The sequence below is a fragment of the Archocentrus centrarchus genome, chromosome 2 (genome assembly GCF_007364275.1).
Source record: "Archocentrus centrarchus isolate MPI-CPG fArcCen1 chromosome 2, fArcCen1, whole genome shotgun sequence".
Lineage (NCBI taxonomy): Eukaryota > Metazoa > Chordata > Actinopteri > Cichliformes > Cichlidae > Archocentrus > Archocentrus centrarchus.
In genome coordinates this window covers 10454776-10478692 of record NC_044347.1, presented here as the reverse complement: position 1 = coordinate 10478692, position 23917 = coordinate 10454776, and the positions used below count along the sequence as shown (strand labels likewise).

The 23917-nt window shown below is 41.6% G+C and overlaps 1 protein-coding gene across 7 annotated transcripts in view; it reads right to left on the bottom strand.

The window, feature by feature from the left end:
• LOC115795138 (collagen alpha-1(XVIII) chain-like) overlaps window positions 1-23917 on the bottom strand; it is a 54872-nt gene that overhangs the window by 17534 nt on the left and 13421 nt on the right. For 2 of the 7 annotated variants that reach the window (XM_030750945.1, XM_030750961.1), the window contains exons 1-8: window positions 16099-17027; window positions 5293-5834; window positions 3621-3701; window positions 3480-3539; window positions 2565-2640; window positions 2120-2191; window positions 196-338; window positions 97-114 (exon numbers count right to left, since the gene is read on the bottom strand). In XM_030750945.1, coding sequence (XP_030606805.1) covers window positions 97-114; window positions 196-338; window positions 2120-2191; window positions 2565-2640; window positions 3480-3539; window positions 3621-3701; window positions 5293-5834; window positions 16099-16897 — 1791 coding nt within the window. In that variant the 5' untranslated portion in view covers window positions 16898-17027. Of the gene's footprint in view, window positions 1-96; window positions 115-195; window positions 339-2119; window positions 2192-2564; window positions 2641-3479; window positions 3540-3620; window positions 3702-5292; window positions 5835-16098; window positions 17028-23917 lie in introns of those variants that run through there. The other 5 variants (XM_030750953.1, XM_030750970.1, XM_030750974.1 and 2 more) reach the window with 4 other exon arrangements.

Sequence of the window (23917 nt, the reverse complement as noted above, 5' to 3'; positions counted from 1 at the left end):
AAAAACTGAACATGTCCAAATATTTATGCATCACCATAATTTCATTGTAGCTTTGTCTTCAGTTAAAATGCGCCCAATCAAAGTTCTTTTACATACCTTGTCACCTTTTTCACCCTGAAACACAGAAAGAAACAGATCAGTGTATCAGTAATATGGTCACTCAACATGACACCCAGACACGGAGTGGCGTTTTACCCTCGGTCCTTGGACTCCACCCTGTGAGGAAAATCCAGAGCCAACGCTGACAGCCGAGTCTCCCTTTGGTCCCGCGGGGCCCTGGTCGCCCTTTGAGCCTCTCTCTCCTTTGTCTCCTTTGTCTCCTTTAGCTCCACCGGAACCTGAAGTCATTTAGCAAGTTAGGAATATCTAGACTGTGCAGCAGAACAATAATCAGCTCCATATCCAGGTCCATGCTTCAATACATTTTCCAGTTTTTATTGTGATATGTGGAAATATAAAACTAGCATATATTACTGTGTAATTTAGACTTATATATTACATGGATATCAAGCAGCATTTACCTCCAACAGAAGCATACATTGCATAAATCAAGACACACTGGACCTGTGATGCTCAGCAAAAATTCCTTCACCATCACCATAAAGCAAAATGTGAAACTGTAACAGCAACAATCACAACATGAAAGCACGGAAGATCCCCAAAGCCAAAGCCAAATAAGTCTTTAATAAAAGAAACATGAAGTTTGTCTGGACATAAAGTGGCTGCCATTTATTTTTTCTCAATAAGCAGCAGTGTAGAAATCAGACCTGTAGAGGGCGCCAGTGCACCGTTCACGGCAATTCTCCCTTTGGAAGCTCAGTCGTATCTTTTACTCAGCATTTTATATTTAACTTTTTAACTTCAATTTAACTGGTCCAAAAAAAAAATAAAAAAATCAAAGAAACTATGATGAGTCACTAACAGTATTTTAGTTAATTGTTTAAATTGCACCCTGTGGATCTGCAAGTTTGCTTTTAGTTAACGATGGAGAGGATGGAACAAAAGAAAAATATTAAAGTGTTCAGATAAACACTGCTTATTTAAAAGCTCCACTTTTTGTGTAAGGTGTTGTTTTCTATTGTTGGCGACGACTGGATTCAAAACGTCTTCACGCGCCCAAGAGAATCACACGAGGCAGGGCATGCATGGTTCACTGTTTATGATATTTAAACTATTAGGTTTAATTCACTGCAAATTCAAACACAACCGTCAATTTTGGACCAATAAATCATTAGGATGACCTTGAAGATCTTGGTGGATCTTTAATGGATTGTTAACATGACCTCACTTTGAACCCCTACAAAGTTTTTATCAGAATTCATTCAAAACTTTTTGAGTTTAAAGACCAAATGACACACACACCGATACAAACGTTACTAAAAACACCATAACCTGCTGGGCCGAGGTACTGAACTGAGCCAGTAAGTAAATAAATGGAGGAAATAACACAATTAATGGAAAACATTAAATTGGAAATATCAGTTCAGTCTTATTTTATGCATTAATTGTTGGGTACTTTTACATTTTTATAAGATATATGGTGCATTGAAATGAATTTCTTTTATTGAGTCACTTATTTATTTTTTCACTATTTTTGATTTTGGCAGTTTTGGTCTTCCATAAATGTCTCATAGCACATTAAACTTGAATTATTATAGTTGAGTGCTGTGGTAAAGTTAACTGGAACAGAAATTATGATAAAGATTACACCTTTAAGACACAATTTCTCCTCTCCTGAACACCTTTGCTATGAAGTCAGTTTGATTAAACAGTTCTTGAGGACTATTCAGAATCTCACTACACGCAGAAATAAATATTGTGCCTACAAACAAAATCACAATGAATCAAATGACCACAAGCTACAGTAGCAATCCAATTTTACTCTCTCTCAGGGACAAAAAGACTGGGCGCCATCGCACTGAAGCCTGCAGAGGCGACGCTGGCGTGGGAGATCAATCAACCTCCACCGATATGCTGAGCAGAATAAGAAAGCAGCCACAGCCAGAGCGCTCTTTCTTTACTGTGATAGGAAGGCCACAGATTGATTAGGACATAATCCTAATCCTAATCTGATGAGCTGCCAGCTGTTATCAGGACCCTCTTGTCCCCTGCAACCCACCTCTTGAGCCTAGTAATCCAGACCTGCTGTAGTCCTGCCTGCTGTAGTCCACGGAGGGATGATACCTGACATCTGAAGCCAACACAAACACACCTTTACCTTCTGCTCGGTGAACTCATGAGACGTTTTTGTGGAACGATGGAAGAAGAAACTTTTGCAGCTCAGTCAAAAAAGGATGTACTTCTTTTACCCTCCACCAGGAGGGGGAGCTAAAGAGCTTCTACTCACAAACACACACACTGCAGCAAATCTCTCCACACTTTCAGGTCCAGACAGGCACCCCGGTGCACATATTTCTGGCTAAAAGCACTCTGAGTCTACATGATGTTTCTTTGGCAGCGGCTGCTGTATGATTAAAAACTTCCATTACACAGCATGGTTACATGATGAGCATCCTGGAAAAGCACGTTGAAGCTCTGTAGTCATAAATTAACTCTCTGTTTACCTGTTTGTGTGAGTCTGTTTATGTGTGTGGAAATCAATGGAGGTTCAGGCACTGGACGGAAAGGTGGAGGGGTGGTCTGTGGAGGGAACAAATACAGCAGTTTAAAACATCTGGATAGGCACACAGTAAAATGCAGCCACATCACATGTATTGGGTGTGATTTGTATTTTATTGTATTACATTTGGGCCAATTTTTGTGCACAAAAGTGGACAACACTTTTTAATCTTTGGCTCCACCTCTATTCAAATCAGGTGGCAAAAAGGAGACTTTATTATATCATGTGATGCATTTTAATTCTTCTTTTGTCCTCCACTTTGACACACTGCTCACCCTGCTGTGATATGCTATGAGTTTTCAGGTCTTTGGGAATCAGGTTGTTGGTGCAAAAATACAATTTTATGTCTGTCAAACTGTTATCTTTGGCATTTTTCAGAGTCAGTTAAAGAAATGGGAACAAAAAATCTGTTTTTGTGACAGGCTGCTAACAAAGTGCCTAAAGATAGATTTTAAATTGGTTCCAACTTGTCTTTTATGCCTTGACATAACACTGGTTTGTCCATTGAGTTAGGTTTTTTTTCAATGGTCAGGTACAAAGACTGAAAATGAGTGAAAAAGCAGCCAAAGTCCAAAGACAGATTTTCAACACTTTAAAAATGACAAGAAAATCTGTCTGCTTGGAAGCAAAATATAAAGAAATGAGATGTTCACACAGCACTGGATGACTTTGCCTTAATTTAAATAGATACAGAAAGTGATTTAGTGCTTCACGTGGCTCAAACGTTCAAAGAAACAAGTCCTACAATTCCCATAATGCAATTACACCCTCATGTTCCTGTTCCTTACTTTAATCACACACTTTAAATTCGTGAGTGCTTCGTCACTCATATTAAGCATCCACAAAAGCTCATACAGACCTTCACGCTGCCTCCTGTCTGCCTCCTGTCGCCCTCGCCGCTACCAAAGTCACCAGAGGCCTGCGAGACAGAGAGAAAACCGTGTTTCACAAAAGTACTTCAGGTGGTTTGAATGGAATATTAGAAAAAACAAGAGCTCACAGCGTCAGAGTCGTCCTCATCGTCACATAAGCGCTCAGCTGCCTGAGGGTTTCCCACCACTTTCAGGTCTGCCATGTCACCCTAAAACACACACACACAGCAAACACGATCATTAGTACCATGAGATGTGTGAGGTTTTTATGAGCTTGAATTGCAATTGTCTTAATCTCTTCCACAGTTATCCACTTCAAAGCCAGCCACGTGACTCCCTGTCTAAAAGGTTAAAGGTGATACTGCCTTCTTGTTGCTCTTGACCCTGACACAAACCTGCCTGCTTGGGTGATTTTAGAGACAATTAAAAAGGTCAGACTTCCAGATAACCTGATCTTTCAGCACACAGTGTATCATTCAGGCTCTCCGGGGTCCCCTGGGTGACATCTGGAGGAGGATTCATTGCTGTTTTTCATTTATTCCTGTCAGAACTGTGAAACATCTCTTTAGCATTTCCTCTGCTGATTCCTTGGAGTCTGTGAATAGACAACAGACGTCTCTTGCAAACACGGCTGTGTAAAACAAAAACTTGGCAGTTCTTGGCACTGAGGAAATGGAAAATAAGAGTCTTTAAAAGGGATCATTTTTCTCACCTACTGCAGGTTTTCCTACTGTTTTATAAAAAAGGGATCTTTTCTCCCTTGTTTCTTTTAGCACATTTCTTGAATATTTTGGAACCATTCAAAGTAGGTATATGCGGTATCTCTGTGTTTGTGTACTTCCTGTTGGTTAACACCTGGTCGTGGTTAGAGTTACTCAACTTGACTCTGATCAGTTTTAAGGGTTTTCCATTAGGTGGTAGTACCTGGTACCAGGTACTTTTTTAGTACCTGCTCAGCCGTGGTTCCAAGTGAGCTGCGTTGAGCTGAAAATGTTACATCAACAGACTGCATGCTTCTGATTGGCCAGGAATAGATGAGTCACAAGATTCAATTCCACCATTTTTTTAAACCTGGCAATGAGGGAAATGGCTACAAGCTAACCAACACAGAGGTTTTTTTTTGCTTGGTGGCATGATGACAGAATCCAGAGGAAGCCAAAAAGATACCAATACATAAGAAATCTTTAAAATTTTATTTTTCTCAAGCAAGCTCTGCACTCTTTTTTTCTCTGAGCTTTTATGAACCTTTAAAAGCTTTTACGGACTTTTACTTCATGATACAAATGCTTCGCCAATGAGTTTATGGTCTTAAGAGTTAGTTTAGGATGTTACTAAGTACAACTGGATGATAATTCTCTAAATTATGGTCCCAGATAGAGTCAAAAAGGATGGTAAATCAGGGCATGTTTCACTAGCTGATCATCCTTGAGTTTCTTATCTTTCTTGTCACGTCTAATTTCAGAACACCAGGATGGCAATGACAAAAAAAGCTCTAGACTTCTCAGCTGGACTTTAGTGACCAGCTGACAGCTCGTCAGTCTCAAGCAAGTCACAACTTATTTTTATTACTTTAATTTTTACCTAAAATACTGCGAGCAGCTATTTGAGTCTTGCTTCCTCTGAACAAAACTACTCCTGGAGAAGTTTTGCATTTCATTCACAAGTTTCAGATTAAGATTCAGGGGGTTAATGTAAAAAGTGCACCATCATTAAGGAAAAAGAGAACTTCTCTCAGGATATTTTGAACATGAAAGTAAATTACAAAGGTCACGCCTTTGTTAGGATCCACTTTAACATTACCAGGAACTTGTCGCTGTCGGCTCCTCCTGCGTGACCCACAAAGATCCCCGACGCAGAGTCGAGCTCCATGGGGTCCGGCGAACGCTCGAACTTCACCACCTGTGGCTCAGAGTCGCAGCCTTGGTATAAGGTCACCTGGTCCTCCAAGATGGACAGTGAGAAGCGACTCCAGGTGTCCACCATGCTCGGCACCTCAAAGCTGGCCGCCTCGTACGAAGCCTCAGAGTCGGGCTCGGTGTAGAATAACTGCACCTTCTGACGGCCAGACTTGACCGCACTGAGCTTGACGCCGACATACATGATCTTCTGAGTGCCGTCTGTGATGGCGAAGAGGACGGAGGCGGCGGGAGTGGAGGGCTTGATGTAGAAGAGGAGGGAGAAGTGGCGGTAGAAAGGGTTGGGGACATGGACCAGAGCCGGCTGGCTCGGCACCGCTGAAGGCGTGAACCTATAGACAGGCTGGCCCGTTGGTCCGAAGACACTGGTGAACTCGTCTAGTGGAGGTTCTCCAATCAGCTGGAGTAAAGAGATGCTGCTCTCTTCTGTGTGAGGGAGGTAGACAGGAAGTGAAGATTTAGTCAGTGCACACACTGGAAAAAGAAAACCCGCATTCAAGTGCTGCTCTAAACAAAAAAAGACAAAGAACTACAAAGAAAATCAGCTGGATTCATTATGAGACAGTTCTAATTCTGTGGGAGCTTGAAGCACAGAAATGATCAGCAAATCACAAGCAAAGGAAAAACCTTAAACATACAACAGCATTTTATTAATAGTGGTTTCTTTATGAAGGACTTTCTTTTTGAGTTTTAGTTTCATTCATTTTGTAAATTATGGTCATGATGAGAGAGAGAGAGCAAATTAAAATATTTCCAGCACATATTAAGACCGGCTTTCTAATGTGAGAATACATGAATTTCACAAACTCGGTACTTTCCACTGTGACATGCACTGAGTTAGGAGACTGGTGTAAAGATAGCTGCTAACTTAAGTGACCCATGATGAGCACATATGGAACAACAAACCCTAAACCGCACTGACCCTGCAGGTCACACAGTAAAGCCACAGAGCCTAAATTCAGCAATGAGGGCGAATTAAGAACAAAACTGACCACAAACATGATTACAACAAGACATTTATGGCTCGGCATCTGTGAGACTTTGAGAGTGGGTCACAAAAATGATTTAAAAAATGCAGGCGTTTCAATTCCCATAGACTGAAATAGCACAGAAGGGAAATGAGAAGCAGCAGCCTCGAGATAGATGACAGCATAAATCGGCCTCACAGGGGAGAAACAGCATTTTTGGCCCAGTATATGATTTCAGGCCTGTCACTGCAATCTGTGCATTAAAGGGTTACAGAGGTCCCAAATTTCCCAATGATGTGAATGTTATGAGTTTAAGCACAGTCATTATTTGGGGCTGTTTAAGTTGCCTTATTTTTCCCAGCATGTCTTAAGGATTTTGTTCACCTTCTACCTGCTTATCCCGCTGTCATGGAAAGTTACAGGACAACCAGCTACAACTGCAGTCAGCCTGCTAACACTCTCGACCTGCACAGCAGCCACGAAAAGCCCGGCTCCTTTGGGATTCTGGGATCTGATCCAACTCGAGCTTGAGAAGGGCGGGGTGGAGGGCTTCTCAGTGACGGCACCTGCTACTGCTTCGTCTCACGGCAACACAGCTGCTGCAGCTGTGGGAGAAACCATATATTTGTGTATATTTATGCAATTTCTGAAAATGACAAATGACAGCACAAATGTGCACGTACAGTTAATCAAAAGTGGTATACTGAAAATGATTTTCTTCAAGCCGAGCCCCGACTCCAGTTCCACATCTGGAAGCTGTCCGGTTTAGCCACAGCTCTCCCGCTAACCCGACCCTTCAGCTCGGCAACAGCCAAGTCTCCCACGAGCGAGACTGATGTCTGCCAGCAACATTAACATTGTGGTTTCAGGACCATTACATAACAATTATGCAAAGTTTTCTAATTTCTTTATCTGAGCTGCAATCTCAGTCTCAGGGTCTTAATTTATTTCTGTTGTTTTTTCCCTGTGAGCCAAAATGCAAAGGAAGCACCGGGGAATAAGGAACGTGCTTATTTTAAGACTTGTTCCTGGCATGATTGTATATTATTTTACCTCCTCGGGCACCATAAAATAAATAAATATATAAACAAACATGTTTAGATTTCGTACAGCACAAAATATTGTGCATGTTGCGACAGATCTGCTGATTCTGGATCAGAAAATGAAGCAAAATCATTTCAGCTTTGAAATCCTTGGTCCACCATACAGCTGAAGACAGGCGTTTCTTTCAGAAACGAAAAAAGACTGAAACACAAAATGTGAATGCAGCCACCGTGACATCAGCTATTAGTCAGTCTTGCTATGAAACCTCGAGCTGAGGTGTTTCTGTCATCACCATCTTGGTGTTTTGAAGCCAGATTTACGAGTATACCTCGTATAATCCTCCTTAATACTGAGCATCATTTACAAAAACAACTTTACACTGTATTCAGTATGACCTGAAATTAGCAGTTGGGCCCATAAATTAATCTGAAAGTTGTTTACAGAGATCACAGAGCTCAAAGACTTCTGCATTATTCTTAGTAGCCAGCAGGAGGCAACTCTCCTGTTTGCAAAAAGACTTCCAGCTGCATCCATTTAAGACATTTTAGTGCAGCATAGCATTAAAGGGGTGTTCTCAGGTGGGTTCAAGAATCAAAATTGCTGCATAAACTCTCTTGGGATTATTTTTTTATCTATTAGTCATTTAAAAACTCATAATGGTGGCCATTTTTAATGATGGCTGTCAACAAAGCCAGGAAAATACAGGTACACTAGGCTCACCTTTTTTCTGTGATCTTAGTACAAAATCATACATGTTTATTCGTATCAAAGTTAACTTTAGAAATTACTCAGAAGTTTGTTTGTTTTTAAAATCATTTGCTAAGAGGGTGAAGGGTGCAGTAGTACAGAAAATACTATTTGTCTCAGTGTCGTCTCCTGGATGGACTCCTTACAATCCTCAATGGTTACCCACTTCTCACCTGTGGTCCCCTAAAGCTTGCTGTTTATGGTGTCTCAGGATTTAGAGCAGGTTATTTACTACTCAGAAGGCTGTACTGAACCCCAACTACCTCCTAATGCATCCATGTGTGTTTGCGTGTGTGTAAGAGACAGTTAACAATGTGTGTGTGTGTGGATGCAGTTTGCAATGTTAAAAGTGCTTTGAGTGCAAGGTATGAATTATGGTCCAGTTATAATGGCCTAAACTAGGACAGGGTAGAACTAACTAACCTTATGAACTTGACAGTGCAGTCATATTAGTTGCATGAGCTGGGCAGTGCAGTGCTGTAGGTCTGAACCTGTCCAAAGACCTGCTTGTCAAGTCATCTGGTTCTAAAGTGGCTGCTGGTGCAAAAGTAAATGGTTATCTGGCCCTCTGTGTGAGCCTGCTAAAAAACCTGATGACCGGGTGTGCTAGCATGAGAGAGCTAAGCTCGATGTAAAGGAGTTTTTATGCATTGATTACATTCACTGAACTGCACGAGAATAATTAGCACTGGATGAATGTTAACGGTATGAATCCAGCTGTTTGTGTCATGCTGTCAGAGGGGTAAAAGGGTAATTCCTCAACATGCACAGCTCTGTGTAGCTCCAACTGTCTTGTTTTACTTGTAACACAGAAGCTCAGAAAAAGTTTTTAAAATATATACTGACTTATAGTCAAAATCATATAAATTAATAGTAAGTTCTGCAGTCAAACAGCTGTCTCCTAAGATGGAAATATGGCCAAATTGGAAAATTTGGAAATTTTGATTAGTGGGATTTTTCAACTGAATAATTCCAGAGGGACAAAAATGTAAATTTTGGCACTCGTATCCATTTTTGAAACACTATTCTGTCCATCTTTAATGCTGTCTATAAGCTGGACATCATCGAGCTGGTAGGAACTCAAATAACCACTCATTACAACCAAAGTATGCAGAGGAGCATTTCTGAATGCATAGCACATCAAAGCTTCAAGCAGATGGGCTACAGAACCAGAAGACCACACCAGGTGCCATTCCTGTCGGCTAAGCAAGGAAGGAAAGAAGCTGAGGCTACAATTTTACAAGATTAAAAAAACTGTTGCCACATCCAGATGGCAGGGTCTAAATTTTGGCGTAGTTAACATGAAATTACGGATCCATCCTACTTTGTATCAACAGTTTAGGCTGCTGGTGGTGTAATGATGTGGGGGATATTTTCTCTGCACACTTAATACCACCTGAGCATCACTTAAAAAACACAGCCAACCTGAGTATCGTTGCTGACCATGTCCATCCCTTTATGACCCCAGTGTGACCATCTTCTGATGGTTGCTTCCAGCAGGATAACACACCATATCACAAAGATCAGATGATCTCAAACTGGTCTCTTGAACACGACAATGAGTTCACTGCACTGAAATGGCCTCCATCCAATAGAGCACCTTTGGGATGTGGTAGAACGGGAAATTCATAAGCTAGTTCCAATCCAGTACTAGCAAGGTGTACCTAATAAAGTGACTGGTGAATGTATGCCATAATATAAAAAGCACAACTTTAATTTTATGAAAAACATATAAAAACTGTGCAGTTTCATTGGACTGCCAAAGGAAGAAAACAAAGTTTGACTCAAATATTGCTACATTCTGATTGGTGCATTTAAGGACGTGAAGCCCCGCCCACCCTGAATAAGTCATAAGGACTGAAATAAACAAAGCTAAAACCACAGAAATCTGGCGTGTGCAACAAGCAAAACTGTTGCAACTTTGGCAGTAAATTATTTTCAGGAAGGAGCAAACTGCTCACAGTGAGACGCTGTCAAAATAGTTTTTTATGCTCTTAAAACATCGGCTCAGATCTCTGCACGGGACACCTATGATTAATGAAATGCACTTTTTTGTTGAAACAGACCATAAAAAGTTAATTTCTGACTTCCTTTCTCCGCACTAACTGTCCCCATTGTATGCCAGAACAACCCACAAAAGTGTTTCACAGCCTCAGTGACCTCATGTTCTTGGTTACGGGGGATTACTGGGGGTGCCATGTCTGTTTTTTCCAACATGTAACTCCAGAGAAATCCAACGCCCGCCTGTTTTACCAAGTGAAGAAAAAGACACTGGCAGCGAAGAGCGGCACAGACTGACAGATGGACGGACAGAGGGAGGGAGGGAGGAAATGGGCGTCGGATGACCGGATGACCATGGGAAAGTGGACCATGAGGGACTCTTAATGGGACAAAGTGGACGGCCTCAGCCCGAGCCCACTAAACATGCCAGATAAAACATGCTGAAATGTCACGGTGGAACTAATGAACCCCTCTAGAGGGTCGGGAGTGTGGAGGGCTTCCCTCTCCCTGGAGGGGAAACACAAGGAGATTTTTTTATACTACTAAAATCTGCACAAGCCTATATTTTATTGCAGTAGCAGTAACCACGCCATGTAGTTAAATTACAAAGTAAGATGGGCAAATCAGTGCAAGTGAGTGATGGTTTGGCGTTTAAAATGGCCTAAAATAGAGAAAAATGTAAGCCGAACTGTTCCACAGACTGAGAAGCTACATTTAACTTCACCCTCATTCTTTTCCGCTTGGCCTGAAATGTCCTTACTGGCGAAAGCCACTCTCGGCCTTCCGTAATTACACCAAAGCGTCTATTGTGTATGAGCAATTCCAGTAATTTTAGTGTTTTGCATGAGGAGAATTATGCCATTATCCAAGCATTCCTGAAGCAGAGCTTAATGCATCTGCAGCAGAAAGCCACAAGCCTTAATTTTGGGAAAGTGAGGATGTAGATAAGAAGCTAATTCAGGGAATCTTTACCGTAAAACAAGCCGACACCAAACACTTCATCCACAGAGCCAACATGTGACCCACCCTGTTAATCCAGCCGAGCCCCGGCTGTGGCATCAGTTAACACTTCAAACAGAGGCTGTGACACCTTCAGCTGGCCTCTGAGCCCCTGACAGACTCTAATCCATGTCTGACTGAGCCGAGAGCCTGAAGCCAATTAAAGCTGAGTGACGGGGATCGGTGCGGCTCAGATGACATCAGCTGGATTTTTTTTTTGTTCCCATCTTGCTTCTCTAAGAGGCAGAGGAGCTGAAAAGGTCGGATTTCTTGGCCACCGTCCAAAATAAATGTCTCTATGTGAAGAATGTGAGAAATATGAACAGTAACAGGTACCACTGGTTCATATTGCAGCAGATGTTAAAATGTATGATTTATCATCCATATTCCTAACAGGACCATATTTCAAGCCCATATTTTTACATTTTAGTGGGTGTTACTACTACTTCTAGTACTGCTGCAGGGTCAGATGTTAACCGCTGCTGTCTCGATATGTGTGTTATAGGCATGATGTAGGGCTGATTGATTATGGCAAGAATCATAATTAATTATTATGAAATTATATTGAAATCAGGATTATTTATTTGAATCTGAGGATCCATTCAACTTTTAAAAAAAGAAAAGTGTCTTTTGCACTAAATCTGCCACAGTCTGAGGCAGGCAGACTATTAAAAAGAGGCAAAAAGAAGAGAAAAAGGATGTGTTTGAATATAAAAGGAGAGAATGCAGCTCATTAACCATTTTATCTAGATTATCTTGTTGTAACTGAAAATAAAATTTGATTCATTACACACCCCCAATATGTAGTAGTATTTTGACAGTTAACCCTTTTACCAATGAGCTATCTTCACTGACATGTTTACACGAGCGCACTTTGCATTAGTGTGAACCTAAAAGGTTTCTGAAAGCGGAGAAATTGTGCTTCACAGCCAACATGTGGTTATTACGGTAATTTCACTCGTGCTGTTGCAGGAAGCCCGCGAACGCTGACACATCTGAAACACGTCGTGTCGGCGACGAGGCGTAAAGGGCTGAGTTGCTGCTACTTGGCTCCAGACTGTCTCAACTTTCCTTCTCCAACACGCTAGCCAGGTTTCTGTTACAGAGCGTCCACGCAGGAAGCAACTACGAGCAACGTGGCAACAGATACCAGAGGAACTCAATGATATTCAGTGACTTCAAGTGAAATCAGATGAAATAACTACTTGCAATTCAAAGCAACTAGGACACTGCTGATTGGGATAATACAAGGGGGTAGTAAATACATTAGATGGTCACCTAGGCAATGTTGCCTGGAACGGGAAACAGGCGAATGGCGCATTGAGTCTCCCATCCAACCATCTTGGATTGCTCCCCTGTAGCGATTCAGTGTGAACTAGAGGATCACCCCAGCGTGAAGCAGATGAAGCAGTGGTTGACGTCCTGCTACAGTCTTAAGCTGTGTCCACGCAGGGAGCCATTAGTTTGTTGTGCTTGCTTTGAAGCTGATGGACACATTTCTGGCTCTGGTTGCCTCAAATGTACAGTATTTACTAGAAAGTCAGGTATCAATCAGCGGTACTCTTCAGTTGCTCGCCTGGAAGTTGAGAAAAACTTAAGTCCACCCACTTGCCATCGCCTCCACTTTTACTTCACCTGCAGGTGCCTGAAGTCATCTGAAGTCATCTGAAGTCGTGGAACATCTTTATCTTTCTGCGGCCTCTGGTCACCACATCACTGCGAATCACTTCCAGCGTGTACGCAGCTTTAATATGATGGAGTTAATAATGTTAATAATGTAAAGTTTCAGCTGCTGGTTGGAATACTTTTAATTTTTATGGTTTGAAGAAATGTTGAAACCTTTTTTTGCTTTTCAGTTAGAGGCTGAGAGGTACGCTGTTTTAATACCCGGGGACCGATTGAGCACTAACCATGCAGCAGGAGGACCCGGAGGCCCTCTAGGGTGGGTGTAGACCTTTTAACCTCAGCACCAGCTGAAAAAAAGGTGAACTTGGTGTCAGATTTATAAATGACACATAAATGGTCCAAAAAGCAGCTTAAATTGCTTGTAAGTTAAAAAGCGGGTAATTTCCCACTGACATAAAAGTCTTTCTCACACTTGTACCCCACTCAGTGCCTCTGCTCATCTTCTAATGGTCAGCCAAACACTCAATTACCGCCCATCAAGTGTGATTGGCTTGAGAGGGTAGGCGACTGGCCGTGCCCTCTGACCCTTGGCAGAGACATTGAGCCTCCCCGTCTCGTCCCACCACAATGCTCTCTTGTTACCGAACCCAACACCGCTGTTCTTTCTCATAAACTGAGCGCACAATCGTCACACTCAATCTTTTTTGGAGCAGACCATTTTCCCACCCACAGCGGTTATCAGAAATGCCTTCCACAAGCTTCCCCCACTTCCACCTCCACCACAGATGGCCTGATTGTTTCCTCCCGCTCTGAGAAGCTAAAACCCTCCATCTCTAAATCTACACAACACACCAGCTGATCAGAAACGACAGGGAGATAACCCGGGACAGAAAAGCGTGGCTGGCATGCAGGAGTAGGATGCAATGAGAGCAATAGAAGGATTTAAAAAAAAAAAAAAAAAAAGCCTACGTCTAAAAACAACTTGGCCACTGAGAACTTAAACTGAGTATTTATGATAAAATGCAGCCTCATGTCCTTAAAAACTACTAAAAATAATCAGGTTACAAAACCCAAAATCTTTTACTTACCTACTTGTTAATTTGTGGAGTCTGATTAACCACAGGGACATTTTATAACCTGTACTGCCGGTGCAACAACACAATATCCATTTAAAAAGCCAGTTTGACTTCTCTACCACATACCGCAGCGTAGATTCAGGAGCCCATTGTAGGGTGTAACGCACCTATGCTGGTGTTTCCACAGGAAAACACACAATAAAGACAGTTTTATTAAATTTATCAAGCTATTAGAAAGCTGAACACAAGCCTCGGAAACATTTGTTAGGGTTTATAATCACCGCAAAGGTTTCTAAACTGATCTATATACCATTCCTGGTTTAAAGTATGTGATGAGATGGGGTTCATAAAGAAGGTGCAACTATCCTCAAAGAGTCTGCATGCTTGCTGTTGCTGACCATTACTGACTCCTCGCATAAGAGCGCTTTGTTTGCAGATGACGAGACAATCACATGAACCGTGACATGCAGCCTGGCAACAACGACGTTGTTTCGTCATGCATCGAGGGAAAGCGACACCACAGCAGGAGCAGCAGTTGCAGCATGAGTGATTTTGCATGTTTTGACCCAAGAATTAAAAAATGTTTGTATTTTCCATTAATGAAAACCATCTTCTATAGTCTAGGTTTTAGAATTTTTTTGCAGAGATTTAAATATATGGAGGACTGAAACCGTCCCATAAATAAAAATAATGAAAAAAATGCATCAAACATATTGTACAAATGTAAGTGTTTATATATAAAATATAATATAGCCTGACATTTGTTTGTTAATTGTCTTACCTTTTTTTCTGGTTTCACAGTTAAATTTCTACAGTCTGCTTATTAATACTTATTCCAATATATATGTTTAATAGGGTTATTTTTTTTAAAAACTCAGTTTTATTTTCTGAGACATGAGCACCTGGGTTTTCTAACAGTCACCTGACTGAAAGGTGCTTTTTGTGTTATGAGCCTCAGCAAAAATAAATGCATTAATCTTAAGAAAAATAAATGAATAGGTAAATAGGCAATTAATGCAAAAATACATAGTACAAAACTACAAAAGTAAAAGCAGAAAAAATAATTTGTCTTAAATTTTATAAATCAAATAATGCTTACATTTATTTTAAACAACATATTGATTCCATATATAGTTGTTTAGTTTTAATTTGGCGGTCTGGGTCCTCCATAGATTTTGGGTACTTCCTACAGTGAACATGTCTGTGTTTGTTTTTGATATATTGCTAATCAAATTGACCTGCACTTAAAATGTTAAATCTGACAACAATCTGAAAGCAAGAATGTTAATTGAAGCCCTTTGTGACCTCAGAAGGAGATATTGGAAAAAAAAAGAGATGATGATAGTTCTCATGCATCAATTTTGATGTTTTCTTTAGAATTATCCAAAAAGAAAAGACTGTATCTAACTAAACTGCAACTGTTTGATGATCATAGATGCGATGATTATGGTTTCTAAAAATTATGAATTTGCTGCCTTGCATTGAAAAAAATCAAATATTGGTATCATGGTAGGGGTCAAATATATTTGCAGCTGTGATGTAAAGTACCTGTTGTCATATGAACCATAGGGGGCTCCATATGATCAAGTTAAATTGTAAAAACATGCAAAATCATGTTTAAAGTGAATCACGTGACGGCCAAAGACGATCAAAGCAACAATAATGTGTCTGGACACCAAAACAAACACACACAGACAGTCCGGATTCAAAATGTATCGCCACACTGGATACATTCTAACCCGCCAGGGTTACCTTTCCATTTACTAACTGACACGCACACAGGACGCCCAGGCTCATGCGCTCTCTCAGGGAGAAGGTCACACTCCACCGGGAGATGCCCGTTTTCCAGGGACGCCCAGCAGCTGTCTCGCAGTGCGTGGCAGAAGCTGCGGCAGGGCGGGTGAGTGACGGGGGATGGGCACCTGGGAGTCAGGAGGAGGCAGAGGAACAGCTCTGCGCTGTGGTGGCATCCTGCCCTCGTGAGCCACGCCCACTCCTGTAGGATTGCCCCCACCTCCTCCACGGAGGTGTGGTTGAAAAAGTTGGGCAGCGAGAAAAAGGTTACCTGTCTACAAATGGGCCAATCAGAGGGCACAGGGAGACAGGGCGGGTCACTGGTGCGAACCTCTTTCATTTTAGAAACGCCACCTGTAATGGTCACATCTGACCCGGATCCACCCCCTTCCCCACCCCCGGACCCCTCCTCCACCCTCTCCCCTGAGAACCTGCCTGGCTTCATCGTCACGTGAGGCGTCTCCGTCGTCTCTGTCAGGCCGCTGCTAGCAGTCCAGGTGGTCGTGGTCGTGGTCGCGTCCCAAGCCTTGATAAATTTACGGATTCCTGTGGCCACATTGAAGATTTCTTCCCCGATCCCGGACAAGTCGTCATCCTCTTCTTCCTCCTCCTTTGCACCCCTGGGTGTCATGGAGGAACTTTCCTCCTCTGCTGTTCTATTAGTCGGTGTGATGGTAGAACCTTCTTCCTCTTTTGTACTAGTAGTTGCTGTGGTGGCACCATCCTCTTCCACCTTTACACTGTTAGTTGTCGCAGCCCCTTCCTCCTCCTGATTGGCACCACTGGGTGTCACGGTGGGACCTTGAACCTCCGTCGCTGCAACACTGATTGTCACAGTGGAACCTTCTGCCTCCTCTTTTGCACCAGTGAATGTCCTTGTAGCACCTACTTCCTTCTCTGCTGTTGTGGAAGAACCTTCCTCCTCTGTCACACTACCAGCTGCCACAGTGACACCTTTCTCCTCTGTCTTTGGACCACTGGTTGTCATGGTGGCATTTTCCAGTTCCATCTTTGCACTAGTAGCTGTGGCTGTAGCCCCATCCTCTTCTTCTGTTGTACCACTGACCGTTGTTGTAGAACCTTCATCCCTTACTGTATAAACGGGCGTAGTAGTAGCATCTAACTTTACCGCTTCTGTTGTTGTTTTTTCAGGTGTGCGACTCCAGAACCAGGCCTCCAAGCTCCCAACACAGAGGATGAGGAGAAGAATCGGAGTCTGGAGCCTCCTCCACATGACGCTGGCTGCAGCAACAGTGCTCTCACTGTTTCCCCAATGCACCACCTGTTAGCCAGCCGGTTAGCAGTTAAATCCTGGCTGTTCAAGGGCCACTGAGCATCCAGTGAATGAAAGCAGAGGCATAAAAACTGCTCTGGGACCCTCCCCGCAGAGCTCTCAGTGCAAACTCCTTCAAAAAAAAAAAAAAAGCACTTACTCAGAGTTACCCAAATACACCAAAACTCCTCCCTTGCGTGACTCCTGAGAGTCTCCTTAGAAAGCATACAGCCATTCTGTTTACCACACAGACACACCCGACCTAGGCAGAAGCATGCTCTGCAGAAATGTGGAGATTTCACAAATAAACTATTGATTATAAGAAAAAAAGGTTTAATTCATAGTTTTAGAAAAAGGAGCAAAAAGGAGTTTAACTTTTTTTCCCCCAGAAATTTAACACGAACTCTCATCTTGGTGAGCAGGACTGATTAAATGCTCTTAAAATAAATAATAACCCTAAACTTGCATTACACTAAAGCTAAGTTGGTGTTTTAGAGGCAATAATTTCCACATAGTAACCCAGAGTGTAGTAGAGCTTAATCAAACAGGAAGTGACAGGTTAATTTAATGAACTTTAGAGATGCTACAAACAATATTTTTTAACTTTTTGAAAGGGCCAAAGCTGTTTCCTGCTGGTTTGACTCCTCATGTTAAACTGGTTTCAGGCTTTAGCTTCAAAATTTTTAACCACAAAGACACAAGAGGGTAACTCTTTGCAGCTCCAGAAAACTGAACTGTGACTTTAGAGCAAAGAAATGGCTCCAAAGCTGTGACCAGCAGCCACGAAGATAAAAATACACCCATTTTCTTCCACTTACAATCATTCAACCAATTTCAGTCCTTCACTAATAAATACAACGCCAAATCCAAAAAAGTTGGGGAGCTGTGTAAAATGTAAATGAAAACAGAAGGCAAGGATGTGCCAATCTGCAAAAACTGCATCTACATATTGTGAAACAACTTCAGAATAATGTTCCTCAAAGTAAAATCGTGAATACTTTGAATATCTCATCATTTACAGTCCATAATATCATTAAAAGAATCTGGAGAAATCTCTGTGTGCAAGAGACAAGGCTGAACATTAATATTGGATCTTCAGGCCCTCGGGCAGCACTGCATTAAACACAGGCAGGATTCAGTCAAGGAAATCACTGCATGGGATCGGGAACAGTTCCAGAAATGACTCTCCATGAACACAGTTCGAGGTGCCATCCATCCACAAATGCAGGTTAATTGTCTGTCATGCAACGAAGAAGCGATGTGTGAACGTGATCTAGAAACACTTCCATCTTCTCTGGGCCAAAGCTCATTTAAAGTGGACCGAGGAAAACTGTTGTGTGGTCAGATGAATCAAAAATTAAAGTTAAAAACATGGAATGCCGTGTCCTCCAGACCAAAGAGCAGAGGGACCATTAAGCACTCAGTTATTAGCGCTCAGTTCAAAAGCCTGCATCTCTGATGGTGTGGGGGTGCATCAGTAACTATGGAACTGGCAGCTTGCACATCTGGAAAGGCTCCATCGGTGCTGAGAGGTACATAGAGGTTTTAGAGCAACACATGCTCCCAATCAGATGATGTCTTTTTCAGGGAAGGTCTTGCATATTACAGCATGATAATAACCTTAAACCACATACAGCAGCTATTACAGCAGCAGAGGAGTCCAGGGGCTGAAATTTAAATTAAGATATAGAAAATAATGAGGGAATCACTGATTAGAGAAATAAGAAATGGGTAAAAACTGTGTTTTAGGAATATCTTTCATATTCTCATATTTCATATTTCTCAGTCTTTCTTATTGTTTTAAAGCATATCTGCAGAAACTTTAGTTACTATTAAGCTGCTTAAATCCAGCTTTTAAATGTGCTGAAAATGTTACAAACACAGCAGTTAATGTTTTGTCTTCTTCGGTTTTTCAAATCTAAAATGGTTTAAGGCGAGATGGCAGCATTCACAGTTTCAGCATTAAACTTTAAGGTCACATTAATAATGTTAAAACACATTTTTACAAATATTAATGAAATGAAAATAAAAAATTAATGAAAATTAAGAAAAAAAATTTATCTCGGCACTCCACAGATTTATCCTGTGTCCCTTAGGAGGGGTCCAAGCCCAAGGTTGGGAACCACTACACTAAACTCTGCAGCAGTACCAGCAAGATCAACACACTGTTGGAGCAGAAGTGTGATAATGGGAGCATTTTACTTCATGCAGTATTTTAAAGGCACTTCTACTTCACATGGCTTCATGTTAAAGAGGGGAAAAAAAGACAAAAGGAGGAAAAAGGTGGGAAAACTGAGCTGACAGGCTAAGATGATGAGAATATAAAGGGCACGCTGACTGACAGTGGAAGAGAAATGACCTCATCTCTCAGGAAGAAAAGGGCGAACGAGGGTGGTTCAGTCACACAGCGCTGATGGCTTCGCTGCGTTTAGATGTCTGATTTATTGCTCTGTTTTCCCAATAACCACAATAACCAAAGATTAAACCACCAAGTCAACTTTCTGGAGCCTTGGGAGGAACATAATTGGATAAACGGCGTGAACGCAGCTGGAGAGAGGCTGAGCAGCAGCGTGAGGGATGAATGAGAGACAGCAGCTGCCCTCCCGAGGGACCGACTCCATTGCCTCATTGGAGAAAATCCTCGGAAAAAGCACTCCTTCCAGGTTCTCACAGACAGGGGATCAGGGAAGAAGGGATCCTCCCCACCAACACTCTTCCTCCTCCTCCTCCATTTCCTCCTCCGCACGGCCCAGAGTGCCCTCATCATCCAGCATCTGCCAAACTTGGACAGCCAGCTGTTACACATTCCAGCTGTTGGACCTCCCACACCCACAGTGCATGACACGCTGCCTCATCCCCACCATTTGTGCATTCACACAACCCAACTGCTGCTGAGCTGCACATTAGAGTGACGGGAACATTAGAGCCATTAGAGTTTAATCTGGTGAAACTTTGCTTTAATGCATCATTAAGTTCTTTATCTTCCTGTTTTTCAGAGCAGAGCGGCAACAGAACAGATTATAATCTACTAATCTGACTCATTAAAGGAGCTCCTGTCTGCACTGCCAAACTAATGGGGCTGTAATTACATGTTATTAATTGTGAAAATAATCAGAGGAATAATTGATCATTAGGCCAATGAGATTTAAGCCAAAGTGGTGTCACAAGGTGTCTGATTTTATCCAAAAACCCAAAATGTTGGATTTACAGTAGGAAGCTCCACATTAGTGAGCCATGATCGAGACAATGCTTTGTAAAAATTATGCTGTTAAATAACCGGCTTATGCACCTTTTTTTTCTTTTGAAAATCTACAGTGTGCTTGAGCTTGTTTTAAATTCTACCTCACCTAAAAGTCTCCAGGCTACAGTTCATATTCAAACCCTTCATGTCCAATAAAACTGGAAGTGTTGATCGTTATAAATGCCTCAGAGTCAGACCAATGTGGAGCGCCTACCAAGGAAACTGAAGGAAAAACTGGATTTGTGTCCAGAAACTCAGTTTCTGTTCTGCCACTCATAGGTTCAAGACTCAAGATTTTTGCACAGTACTGTACAATGTGATGTTTCACCAGAACAGTTTATGAGGTTATATTTATGTATCTGCACTGATACTTACTGATTCATACTTAATTTGATTTATGAAAATGTGTCTTCACAGTTATGTGTATTTATATTTTTTTACACACTCTTATACTTAATTTAAATTCCCTCTAGTAAGTAAAGTTTCACAGAGAGGTCGTTACGAAGCACTTTACAACAAAATAGATTAAAAAAAGTTCAACAACAACTTCTGCATGATAAGTGAGTTTTTTGTTTTTTTTTATCATATCTTAGCACAGGTTTCACTGTTATTCTGCTGTTACTCCCACTTTAACACATTTTACCATCTTTTAGCTCGTTTTGAATTTCCAGGTTGGTTCAGCTTCATTTTCACATTTAAATCTGGTGTGATGTAGCCGTAGCTCAGATACATAGATAGATACTTTATTGATCCCAAAGGAAATTAGGGAGGTGGAGCAGGTCACCTACTAATCGGAAGGTTGGCGGTTTGATCCCTGGCTGCTCCAGTCTGCATGCCAAAGTGTCCTTGGGCAAGATACTGAAGTGCTTGTATAAATAGGTGTGAATGAGAAGTGTTCTATAAAGTGCTTTGAGTGCTCAAGTACAGTAGAAAAGACCTATGAGGTCGTTTTTTGAGGACATTCTTGATAATGGACAACTTGGATGGGTTCTCCAGTCATAAATGAGCCACCAAAGAATTACTGAGGATTTAAAAGAGCAGAGACAAATTTCACAGGTTCCTCTTTTGCCCGTCTTCCACCTCTCCACTCACCTCTCACCTCTGCGGTCCTCTCACCTCGAGAGGAATTCATAAGAAGATGAAAAGATGAATAAAAACACAAAAATCAGTTTAAACCACTTTATAAAAACATCTTTTGCAGCACCAACTTTCTCTCAAATTTCTGTTATCAGAGGCACTTTGTGGAGCAGATCTTATTCCACAGAGATTTATTATCTGCAGTAAACACTTGAACCACGCTGGGATACATGAACAATGAACCAGACCTGGAAATCGTTTTAAAGTTCTGCTCAAATTTTTTTTCCACTTAAATCAGTAAAATCCCGACTCAAGCACAGTAGAGTCAAATATGACTAAAACAGAAAAAAAAGAAAACACTCATATGTTTCAGTTTTGGAGTAATTACCAAAAGCAGTCACAGACTTCCTGTTTGCGTTTTTTGTATCTTTTCTGATTCTTTGATGAGGTTTCAGCTCATTTTCAACAGCAGAGAATTAAAACTGGTGTCTTACTGACAGATATATGAATCACAAACATCATAAACTAACAATTTATGAAGTTTTTATTTGTTTATTTACATTTATGACACTAAAAGCCAAATTTTGGACACACTCATGGGTGAGTGTGTCCAAACTTTTGACTGTTACTGTATATTAAAAAAATAAAAAATAAAAATGCGGGGGTGGGGGTGGGGGGGTGTCCTTCAGGCAAAACAATCCCAGATATTTTCTTTGTGCTTGTCATGAATCACCATAATCGCCCTGCAGGCTCTCAGGCATACGTGCTAACGCTCCCTCTGTTCCCAACACTTTTCATCACCAGCAGCTGTCAGCTGCTGTGACCTGCACAGGGCCGTGATCAGGGCACATAAACACACCGCTGCATTCGGCTGCATCGAGTTCACGCAGGGCATTTTATTATGAAGGCAGCTGCTGCTTACATTTACACTGGCACACATATGTATATATATTTGCATGCAGCTGCAGCAAACTGCAGTCACAGGTAGTGAGCTGTGGCTGAATGCTAAAGCTCCAGTGACATAAAATAGTTCCAGAAACCATCAGCAGGGGTTGATGAACTACTCAGAACCTGCAAACCAAAGTTTTACCAAAAGTATTCTGCAGAAACATAAACCCTGTTGCAACATCACACAAGCAGCATTTCCCTCCTAAAGCCCACAAGACAAGCATGAGGGGCAGTGTGATGATTACTGGGGGAGAAAAGAAGAAAACTTTATACTTAAAACTGCACGTCTTCTTTTATTTTGGAGAACTCCAGCTACTTAAATATGACGGAGAGGAAATGAAAACCTGACAAACATCTGCAACAACAACTAGCCCCAATGACACCCTGCTCTGTTTCATGACAATTCCTAATAAATTTCATGCATCTGCAAAAATTGCTGAACAGAAGGTCCTAAAAAGATGTCCACCTCAACTTGGTTCAAATTTTAAAGAAAAAAAAATAATTACTGATTACTGAGCATTTTGGCGGGTCTTTGCCACCCCCGACAGCTGGGGTCGACAAGAGCAGGTGGGCGAGAGCGGGACACGCATCTATCTGTGCTAACTGTGGGAAATCGAGTGCAGTCAGACAGAAATATGATGCAGCAATTACACAAAGAGACCATGACGCTGCTGGTCCAATAAGATCATTATATTTATGACATAAAAGATTGAAAATGGAAGATTAAATGAGAGGAAGGAGGCTAAATGAGGCAAATGAATCTCTACAAGTATGCAGCCATTTATGTTGGCGGTCTGTGCAACAGATGTAAAGATATAAACTCTGGAATTAATCTGCTGGTGACAGGAATAAACTCTGCAGGGCGAGTCAGCCCCAAATATGGAGATTTAATCAGCTACAAGTCAATGCTGTAAATGAAAACTAAGGCTGAGATACAGACAAATGCATCTATTTCACAACAGAGTTGTGGGTTATAGCTTTTAATATGAGGTAACATGTAATTGCCACCCGTCTGTGAAACCCCAGAAACTCTTCTGCCACAATCAGATTTATTCTGAAAAACAAACTCGAGAGTTTGAGGAATATCTGGTCAATTCTTTGCTTTCTTCTCTTCCAGCTGAAGTCCGCATCAGTTCAGCTCAGCAGCTGCTTGACATGTCCACATACTTTTGGTCATGCTCCTGCACTACCAGTACCCGAATGACCCAGCAGAGGGCAGCAGCACAGAGGCTGCAGGGGTCACATCTACTGAGCGGAGTCACTGACAGCAAACACAGAAAACAGTTTGAAATGTTTCCATTCTTCTCTAATAAGATCAGTTAAGTACCAATAACTGCAGACATTATGTTACCAGAAGCATCTTCTGGTCAAACAGACTCTCACTAAAAGTCAAATCATCATTCTGGACCCGTAAAAGTGGTTAAATAAGCTCAAGCTGTCATACCAGTGAGGGATAAGAAACTAACTTAAACTCACTGAGCTTAAATACCGGCTGATCGGAGAGTAAACACTAACAAATGATCTAACTGCAAAGAAACAAAACCAACATTTAGTTTAATGGTTACTTACAAGTCACATTAAAGGAACTTAACAAGAGTTAAATGCAATTCCAGTTAGTGAGCTGGCATATCGTTACCCCACCTGTACGTGATTAAGGGCCTGAAGGCTAAAACAGGAACCCTGAAAATGAAGAGAAATTTCCCTTTGCTCTCAAT